The sequence below is a fragment of the Tauraco erythrolophus genome, chromosome 3, assembly GCF_009769465.1.
Source record: "Tauraco erythrolophus isolate bTauEry1 chromosome 3, bTauEry1.pri, whole genome shotgun sequence".
In the NCBI taxonomy this organism is placed as follows: Eukaryota; Metazoa; Chordata; class Aves; order Musophagiformes; family Musophagidae; genus Tauraco; species Tauraco erythrolophus.
The window spans coordinates 54,165,561-54,175,829 of NC_141467.1; the positions used below are offsets into that span (position 1 = coordinate 54,165,561).

At 44.5% G+C, this 10,269-nt stretch overlaps 1 protein-coding gene across 3 annotated transcripts; it reads right to left on the reverse strand.

Moving 5' to 3' along the window:
• Positions 1–603: 603 nt before the first annotated feature.
• Positions 604–9,795, reverse strand: AQP4 (aquaporin 4). Of its 3 annotated transcripts, none has more exons than XM_086609241.1 (5): positions 9,722–9,795; positions 5,023–5,437; positions 3,937–4,101; positions 3,491–3,571; positions 604–882 (listed from the first exon to the last, which is right to left on the reverse strand). In XM_086609241.1, exons 1-5 carry the CDS (start codon positions 9,793–9,795, stop codon positions 604–606), a joined length of 1,014 nt encoding a protein of 337 aa, XP_086465367.1. The 3 variants fall into 3 exon arrangements, with proteins under 3 accessions (XP_086465367.1, XP_086465368.1, XP_086465369.1); XM_086609242.1 differs by lacking the exon at positions 9,722–9,795 and adding an exon at positions 9,564–9,595; XM_086609243.1 differs by lacking the exons at positions 3,491–3,571; positions 9,722–9,795 and having other exon boundaries at positions 5,023–5,430.
• Between the last annotated feature and the right edge of the window lie 474 nt (positions 9,796–10,269).

A 10,269-nucleotide genomic window follows, 5' to 3' on the forward strand; every position in this document is an offset into this window, starting at 1 on the left:
TTTTAAACCTATTAAAGTATCATTTTTTCAGAGGTAGTTTGCAAGGCAACAATGATGTACGAGTGGAAACAATACTCCTTTGCTTGACTGTGGATAAAGCTCTTAAATACTGTTGGTGCTGTCCCTGAACCTCGCAGAGAACGCTTAATGGATAAGATATTGTAATCGGAGCTGACAACAGCCAATTAAGTATCAGAAGAACAATCTGATAAATAGGTCTCTATGTCTATAGGCATTTCCTGATACGCCTTAACTGTCAATCTGAATGTTAAACATCTCTATCTTCATCTCATTATTGACCGATTTATTAAAGGAGAGTACTTTCACCTTTTGTTTTGACTTTGGAGTTGTTCCAGAAAGAAGGAAAGGAAAATAGTAGGAACAATTCTCAATTTGGAATAGATGGGGAATCCTAATTACAGTAAAGTCCTAATCTTCGAACTGAGCACGTGTATGGTTTGGTGACACCACTACCACCCAGCTGCCTGCACCATACCTTTTAAGAAATGGTAGATGCTCAGTCTAGAGGAGATCTGTTTCTTTAATAGGTGGAAGGATATCTGTGCTAGCAGGCTGCTCTCTGCTTTCAGTGCTTCTTGCTAGTCATACAGAAGACAACACCTCGCTGGATGGATCTCTTCCCTTCTTGTCTTCACCCCTGTCGATATCAATCACGTGAACTATGCCAGGCTTCAGGATCAGGTCATCGGTCTCTACGTGGCTCCTGCTGTCATCCACCTCGATGTATTTCCCTTTGGATGGCTGGGTAGCCTTACTGAAGACATCTTTAAAACGGCGCTTGAGTTCAACGTCTGGGCAATAGACATACTCATAAAGAGCACCAGCAAGGACTGCTCCTATTATTGGTCCCACCCAATATACCTGCAAAAAGAGGTGGAGAAAAGACAGGCATTAAGCTCTAGAGAAAATAAAGATGACAAGGCCTCAGAGAAAAGCATGTCACTACAGATTTCATCCAGAAAAGCTTCTGCCAAATGCCCCGGTTCAATTGTTAAATCTAACTCTCCAGAAATGCACGGTCACACGGTTCCCTGGCTTTCATGAACTGAGATGAAATCTGCCATCATACCAGTTTATGATGCAGAGAAGTGCAACTATCATAGGTTTCACAGATGGTGACCTGGAGCTCAGCAATTAAGTGACTGCTCTAAAAATCACATATGAAGTCAGCCAAAAGGCACCCTTTTAGGTGGTTATTGGCATTAGTCCTAGGTAATATTTTTTTCTTTCTGCCTCCTCTCAGTCTCTCTCTTTCACATATATTTCACCCCCTAGTCGTCTTGAATGCAGTCATCTAAACAACCTCATATCTGTGAGTGCAACTCTTCCCTAAAAACTTCTCTCATGCCAGCATTTAGGGAAACACCAGGCAGTGGACCCCACAGAACAGCGGAGAAGAGGGACCTATGTTGACATGTCAGCAAGATAAAGATACTACTTCCTTGATGCCTGAAAAAGATTTCAGTCTACATGTCTGGTTACCAATGCTCTGGGGCAGACTGGCTGAGCAGCAGTGAAGCTATGGACATCTCCCATAGGCGGACAGACAAGCATTCCCTCTGGCTCCCCTACCTTCTTGTGTTAACAGAAAGCAGCTTTTCTCCCTTCTTTGTGGGAGACTTTTTTTTTTTTTCGACTTTGTCCAAGAAGACAAAAGTATGGGTTCTTCATCATCTTTATTTAGGTCAATTGTAGTTACAACATTTCTTGAGACAAAAGAGGCCATAGATCCTGGTGGAATCATGTATGACTTATCAAATACAACTCTGTAGTCACATGCAACATATAGTTGCTCTGGCATAGCTTTGCTTTTAAATTAGCAGGGAAGAAGGCCCACATTGTCAAAGAGAAATAGTTTTGTCAAGTTTTATTGATCTACTTCTTTCCAAGAGATCTTCTCTACATTTTCGTCACTCATTGCCAGCTGTAGACAACATACATGGACTGTTTGCAAGAATACACACAAAATAAACGCCAAAGCAGAAAAGTGAGTTTCTTTCTGCATTTTCACCCAAGGTGACAATAAACATTTAAGGAAACAAAACCTTTTCTGGTGTTTACACAAACAGTTCTTCTTCAGTATTTCAGACTTACATTTCCAAAATAATCCAAATTTGGCTTCTGATCCCGCAGAATCCAACAGGCAGTCAGCTATCTGATTATCTAATTTAAATAAGCAAATACAACTGACACAACACACCACTGTACGGTACCTATCTATTTCTGCATGACAGGCAGCAGTTCTGTAAGATTAGTAGGTGCAGAAGCCCATGGGCTTCTTTTAATGGTATGCCAACGTCACTGCAATGGAGGAGGAGAAAAGGCTGTCTTTCCAAGTGACCAGGCCAGTAGCTAAGCTTCTCCTACAAGTTTCTTCATGCTACATTTGTTCATTGTTTATAGTTTTAGTTATAAATTACAGGCTCCCTTAGAGTATGGATAATTAATCTTGTGAAAAGCTACAATGGTTTTCTGTATGAACAACCATTCACTGATAACTGGGTAAATCTGCCTCAATAGGATAACTCTTGGGAACAAAGTTACACATGGTATCATGTTTGCAGAATTGGTGCCTTAGGGCCTGAAGACAATGCTACTTCTGTTATGAGTTGCAGTGGAAGCAATGTGGGCTTCATACTTTAAAAACCAAGAAAATCCTTATATGCACCGTAATATGCAGCTCTTAGAGTTAGCATTGAAAGTGTCTCTAGAAGTGCTTTCCCTGTCTTTAATTAGGTGAGGCTGAGCTGCAATCCATCTCTCCCTTATAAAATGTGAATTGGTTTTTAATAAGTTTAATAGTGAGATGCTGAAGAAAACGACTGCATCATTCACAATCTGTTTATCAACTTGTTTCCTGTGCAAATACTCCTAGCTAAGCTGATGCTTTCAAATTGAAGTGGATAACATCTGAACATCTGGTCTGGTTTGCAAAGACCAGACTGCAACCCCTTCATCTCTCACTGTGGGCATTTGCTCAGGCAGGTTGTCCCCCGGGAACCAGATCACAGAGGGTCCCTGCTCTCATTTTATACGTCTGCCCCAATTTGCCGCAGAACCAGGTGAAACGTGAAGCCAACAGAATTACTTCCACAACTTCTCACCAGCATGACTGGGGGATTTGCAATTTGCCTCGGAGGTTTTTTCTTTCTAGCAGTTCAATTCTTTCAGTCTCACTGGATTGCTCTTTTTGTTTTGAACTCCTTGTATGATTTCCTTTCTACCCCAGCTACTACCTCCACAAAATCATCCCTGAATAGCAAGACGCTATTCCAGTGTGCTGCATACCACACCGCAGTCCCAGACGAGGAACATAATTATACCAAAGCTTGTGGCAGGTCAGCTCCTGTCCTCCTCAGTGATGGTCTCTATGGGATGTACTGGGGTAGGCAACTAAAAGCAAATGATGTATGAAAAATCCTGATGGCTGTTTGTTGCTATGGTGAAGGAATCATGAAAGCAGAGTTACCCATTGGTTTTCCCATCTGCCCATGATGACAGCAGGTCCAAATGATCGAGCGGGGTTCATACTGGCACCGGTGTAATTGATCTAAAGCAAAGACAAAATTTTACCCATTATTAAAGCCTTGAAGATAGTTATTCAATTTCTGCCAGTCCTTGTACTATGGGGATACCCTGTTTTTCCATGGCTTCTAATCTTGACAGCAACTGTTGTCGTTCTCCCGGGTCTTATTGCAAAATCAACAAAGTCATCATATAGGCAGAAAAGCTCTGATGCAACACCCTACCCAAGGGGACCATCCTGCTACCTCAAAGAGTTTTGGCGTGAACTCATAAAGAATATAGCACCTATGTAGCTCTAGCAGCTATAAGGCCACAGAAGTTTCCATTTACTTCTGAAGTAGTCATAAAGGGAAAAGGAGTCTATTTTTTAAAGAGAAGCTATTAACTTACAGCAAATAAATGTCCAATTGCAACAGAAAATCCAATTGCTAAAGCTACTGAACCAGTGACATCACTTCGCTTTGAATCACAGCTGGCAAAAATAGTAAAAACCAGCTGGAATGTAATTATCAACTCCACCAGGAGTCCATGGCCAGCGGAAAGATCTCTGTGTACCTGGAAGAAGGGAAAGAAACACCAGAAATTAAGAGATGGTGATTTTGTAAATCAGAAAGCCACCACATATATTAATTGTACTTTAATGAAAGGTATTTCTGAATGGTACACATTGTGAAAGACAACGATGAACATTTAGAGGTACAGATTTCCTCCCAAACACTTTTCTCCCATTTTTTTTCTTTACATTAATTTTTCTTTTTTCTGAGAGTCATGGAAAATTACTGCCAGCCCGAACACAGAAGGCTTAATGGTAACATCCAACAAGAACTTCAAAGTTAGACTGCAGAAGTATAGTTTATTTTTACACAGGGATTTGCAAATGCTGCACTTCCCCTTCACAATTTTTTTTTTCTTGGGAGCACTGTAATTTACTATTCAATTATAAATTCATTAATTAGCCCTGACTTAATTAATTTAAATTTCAATTAAAAATTAAGCAGTGTGCGGCTCAAGTGCATTTTTAATAAGTCCTGCAACAGGGCTAACTGATGGCATTCCTTATTAGTTTAGAACAAAGCTGAAATCTAAGCCACAATCTATTTCAAAAGTATGTCATTTTAAATTGATGTTTTTTCAATCCCCATCATAATGGCACAGAATTAATTCCTCCCTCCCCAGCCCATATAAAAATGGCATTTCATGCATATATTATTTAAATTTTATATGTAAATTAACATTACCTGCTGTCATCAGATTGGGAAAGTTCTAGGAAAGAGAACTTCTATAAAAAGAACAGCTATAGATATTACGCTGCATAAACCCATCCTAAGGAGAGCTTTAAGCCCCATCTAGACGTTGTAAATAAACCAGCAAGCTCCTAAAATCTCTACTTGAGCTGTCTTTATTCTCCGTGATACTGATCATATTTTCTTAGGCTCTAAGCTAGTCTAGTTCAAGAGCCAGAGGAGAAGTGATTACCGCAGTGACTCCCAGGCCTCCTACCACGCTGGGTGGTGTGACGAGGTAAAGGATGCCTGCGCCCACGATGGCTCCCAGGCACTGGGCAAGGATGTAGAAGACTGACTTGGCGAGGCTGATCTTCCTCGTGCAGACCATTGCCACGGTCACAGCAGGGTTAATGTGGCCTCCGCTGATGTGTCCAAAGCACTGCACCATGGTTGCAATGCTGAGTCCAAAGCAGAGGGAGATAAGGACCATGTCTACAGGCAGGGGATTCTCTGCTCCACCCCAGTTGATCGTGGAGCCGAGGCTGAGGAGGACGAAAATGAGCATGGCCAAAAATTCTGCTGAAACGGCTTTCCAGAAGGGCTGAGTCCAGACTCCTTTAAACGCCACCATGATGCTCTCACACTTACACAAACGTCCACACTTACTGAAAAGGAAAGCACAGGTTCATCAAAAGTCACCAAATAAGCCTTATGCTCTCCTGTTAGGGGGGCTGCTGTCACAGACTTTGGAGAGAAGGTGGCAATGCTGAGTATCCTTGGTCTGAAACAACCACAGACTGCACTCTCAGAGCAGACTGCCCTTAAGAACATGACCAGTGGTCAAGCATCTGCAGGACATGGGGTAATTAATCAGTGCTTGACCTAAGTCTGTCTGTATAGCTTCAGTTCACAAAAAGCAACCTCTGTATCTTTGGAAATAAATGAGTATGAAAATAAGTGTATTCGTTTACACTAGCTGACCTCTGCCTGACTTAGAGTCTGTACAGTTCTACCACTTCCAGTGGCCAGTTGACCATCATGCTCATTAAATCAGTGAGTATCCTCTTTTTCTAAGCAAATCTGTACTTTTCCCAAAGCAGGTACGATAATTCAATAAAGAGCAGTACCTTAGTCAAACCCTAAAGGTTTTGATAACAGTGTAGTGTCAGGAGGTTGCCCTGGGAGCTATAAGAGAAAGTCTATTTGTTTGAACACACACACACACACACACACACAGACGAATATTTCAATTTATATTTATGCAAAGAGCAGTTTCTTCTCTGTGGATGTAGGGTAAAAATTGAATTCAGCCAGGAGAATAAATGCAATCCTAAATTCTGACCTTTATATCAATCATGCAATCAATAAAGTGCTTTCTTTTGGGCTAAAGGTGCTGAGTAAGCTGTGGAATAGAGCGGTATTTTCTCTATGTGTGGTGTGTAGAACTCTGTGTGGCAAAGGAGGAAGTATCTTGATTTTCTTCTCTGTCTGGAGATGCTATTTATTAGTCTACACTGCCTTCCTGATGAGTTACAATTTTGCTAGATGTTCAGATACCTATGAAAGTGGGTCACCAAAGAAAAGTTATTTGTGGTATTAATAAATTAGGAGAATAAGCCAAAAGGGAAGCATTTTAATGAGTTTCTAAGGAATGCTAACAAGATTATTCTCTTAAAACAAAAGTGAAAAACCTCCAACCCCTCCAAAAAGCAGAAAACAAAAGAAAGAATATTCAGCTGCTACATTTGGGAACAGAATTTCAAGTGGAAGATGGATGAATTCATGCTCAGTTATCTAAGGTAACCGAGCTACAATGCATATTTAATACCACTTACATCAGAAAGAAGCGTAAAAGGCATGTCTGCCCTTTTCAAGTTATTGCAAGAGGAATGGCCCATGAATTTCTTAGCAGTTGCAGCGAGTTAGGGAAAGGCAATTTAATCCTGTGACTGGAGCAAATAATTTGTTTCCTTGTCTCATTTCTTATGCTAATTTACTGTGTATTTTGGATAGGTCCTTTGAACTCTATCTCAGTTCTCTAGACTCTCAGATGAGAACAAGAATTACATTATCTCCAGCAAATGACTGTTGTAAAGTGCTTGTGAAGTGATCCGAGAGACTTGAGCGGGACTTGCTCTGCTAGGGAAGAATGGAAGCCAGAACCTCAAAAGAGAACAAAGTCATCCCCAAAATCTTCTGGTTTTGGGTCAAACTTGAGACAAAGGGAAAGATGTTTTTGTAAAATTTCATATTAACTGTCAGTTAATGACCAACTATCTAGACTAGACTTTTTGTTCAAAATGGCTCCAAAATCATTGCCTTCCCCAATGCTGAAGCTCACAGGTATTTGGTTCTCCTTACCTTTGAACCCTATGCCCAGATTCTCACTGAAACCTAAAGGCTTAACTCTGACACCCATATTACTTCCTCACTAATAATTTATTTTATTGGCCTAAGACACAGGTGCTATATCCATAGTGAGAAAAACTCATTTTCCCAGGGCATGTCCCAGGTGAACATTTCATATAGGGATGAAGCATATGCTGAAGCCCATGGAAAAAAAACCTGGATGCACAGACAAGGGAAGTGGCGCACATCCGCCCTTTCACCTCCAGCTCAGTTGGGATGCAACCTGGATTTTCCTGAGCTTTCGCTTGCTAAGCAAAATGCAAGCCCTGGTGCCATATTCCAGAATTCTACAAAATTTCTGGTTGCCAAGGGCACTATTGGGAAAATGTAGGTTTTTGGAGCATAGGAGAGCAGAGTCTGGTGACTTCTTTGTCCAAGTGTGCCTGACTGTCTCTTCCTGTACACAGAGAATAGTGAGATCTGCAAATTAAGTACATTCCTTCACTCTGTAGAAGTTAATAGAAAGGTGTGTTCGTATTTGGTATTAAAATCATGCAGTTAACTTCCCTCTAGTTGTGGAACATCTTGGAAGAACACAATAAGAGTGAGTCTGTGTGCACGTGCATGCACGTGTGCAAGAGAGAGACAGGGAGGATCCAGAAGATCACATCTTCTACTGAACTGCTGACGGGCCTGACTAGGAGGACACCACTTATGAAGGACAGGTCTCATACTGCTTCTCCAGCTGAGATCATGTCCAATCAAGTCAGTCAATATTATTTAAAGCCCTGAAAATTCAAAAATGCTGCATGCAAACCAAAAAACATAATTCAAACACAGAAACTTGCTCATCAACATGAAGTTTCTGTTCTTCTAAACTAGTATGCTACATGGAAAAAAAAACCCCAAAATGGTAGAACTACACTGTCAGCCATACTTTGACAGTTAATGATCTAAACATCTCTTCTTAATGCACGCTTTTTTTCTGATGCAGTCTGGTTTTCTATGATTTCAATGCCCAGAAAAACATCTAGCTGTCATGGCCAAATTTTTCTTTCAAACTGCACATCTTTCTTCCCCACATAAAAAAAATTCTACAAATGTTAATAAAACCTTAATACAGTGTTTGAGGCCTGAGTCCAGGTTTTCACTTAGATCCAAAGGCTACCAGTAACTTAAAAATCAACGTCATCTCCAAAATCCACCATTTTTTCAACATACAGTTGATGTAAAGGCTTGAGATGAAACAGAGAGTGATGGCTGTGCTAGGTCTGAAACTAAAAAGTGACTTTCCAGCAGCTGAGATTTACCATCAAAGTTGCAAAATAATTCTTTGGTGTAGTTGTTGTTCACAGTTGCACTACACAAAATAGAAAAACAGAAAGACACTTTCATATTATGATCAGGCATTAATTTCACACGCGGCCACTTGAAATCTTCTGGTCTGGACTAGAAGATTATGCAGTGGCCTGTGTCTGACAGGAGGCAATTTGGGTTTTTCCAGGTCACGTTTCCATCAGGGCTGCAGGCACGATTATGGCTTCAAAGCCGTAACGACATAACTAGTAACAAAGGCTTCGGTACAAGAGTCAAACGGTATTTTAAACATTCTTCCTTTTCTAACCAGTACCACCCCAAGGAGCAGAGCGGATGGCCCGGCCGCGGGTTCGCCACCAGCCGCTCCAGACGACGCCGCTGTCGCACCCGAGTTTTGGGCGTGCGGCAGCTGCTTACAGCGGCACCCCCGCAGCAAAGGCCGATACAGCCCCGACCTGTGCGGGCACGGCCGGCTGGAGCTCAAACGGACATGAGGGACCCGCCTGCCAGCTCGGGGGGAGGCGGGGGACAGGCTACTGTCCCAGAACAAACGCGCTATCGCAGGGCTTGCCCCGTTTTTCCCGTAGGATGTTGAATGAGCGACTGGCGTGGGGATCTGCAGGAGGCGGGAAGGGGAGGCTGGGGAGCCCGGTACCGCAGCTCTGTGGCTGTGCGGCAGCTGGGCTGTCTGCACGAGCCTCTCCCTCCGCCGCAGGACCGCAACGGAACGAAGTTTTAGGGTGCGGAAAAGAAGGGGGGTTTGCAGCCATGTGCCTCCCTTCGCCCCCTCTGGTGTTAAAACCCAAGGACGACCGAAAGGCTCCGGTAGCGCCTTCGGGGAGGGGTAGCCCGGTGCCCCGGGAGCCATCCCCTCTGTGCAAAACGCCAGGGAAAGGCGGCTCGCAGCACCCCCGAGCCCCGCGCCGGCTGCGCGCCCCCGCCGGGGCCGGCCAACCGGGGGGTCCCCGCGGGCTCGGAGAAGGGGCGCCCCTCCCGCAGCCGCGCTCCCCCCCGTCCCCTCTTCCCGCAGCTTTCCCACAAAGTCATCTTCGGTTTGGGTGGGCCGCCCCCTCCCTCCTTCCCTCCCTCCTTCCCTCCGCGCCCCGCGGAGGGCCGCGCACTCACCCGCGGCGCGGAGCGGCCGCTCCGTCGCTCATGCCTCCCCGGCGGGCGCGGAGCCGCGGCAGCGCGGGCGCGGGTGAGCGGCGCTGGCCGGGGTGGGCTCGGGGCGCGGGGCGGGGGGGGTGGCACGGCTCCCAACCATGCGGCTGGCCGGCCCCTACCTGCTGCTCCCGGCGGGACGAGGGCACTCGAGAAGCTGCCGCCGGAGCCCCGGCCGCGGGTCACCGGCGATCATGTGAACACGCAGATGAACTCAGGGGGTTCGCGGCGGCTCGTTAAAAGCGGCGGCCAGGGCCGAAGCGAGCCCGCTGCGGCGGGGGCTGAGCGGCGTTGGGAAGGGCGCGGAGGTTTCGCGGTTTCTTCTCTGCCGCACGTCGTGTTGAGGGGAGAAAAGTCTAAGCTGCTCTGCAGTCAGGGAGCTTTACCCATCTAAAGTACCCCTCGGTACATTACCTGAACTCTGCTGCTTACAAAAGAGTGTGTTTTTGTAGTGTTTTTGCTGTTTCGGTGTTTTTACTTGTTAGAAGCTGCTAAATTCAGCAAAGTTTTGCCTAGTGTGAAAAGCCAATGGAAGCCGCCGAAAAGAACTGTAGACATCAGGCAGGGATGCTGTTGAGGAAATTCAAATGGTGCCCACCTTGAGAAGAACCCAGTGACTCCACAGCATGAAAACTACCCAATGAAAAAAAATAGCCTTTCAGGTAATAAG

Excerpts from the sequence above, each read along its gene's own strand:
- AQP4 (XM_086609241.1), bottom strand. The coding sequence starts at position 9,795 with ATGATCGCCGGTGACCCGCGGCCGGGGCTCCGGCGGCAGCTTCTCGAG. Across the intron at positions 3,572-3,936 it reads CAATTGGACATTTATTTGCT|ATCAATTACACCGGTGCCAG; the intron begins GTAAGTTAATAG and ends TCTTTGCTTTAG. Across the intron at positions 883-3,490 it reads GCAGATGGGAAAACCAATGG|GTATATTGGGTGGGACCAAT; the intron begins GTAACTCTGCTT and ends CTCTTTTTGCAG.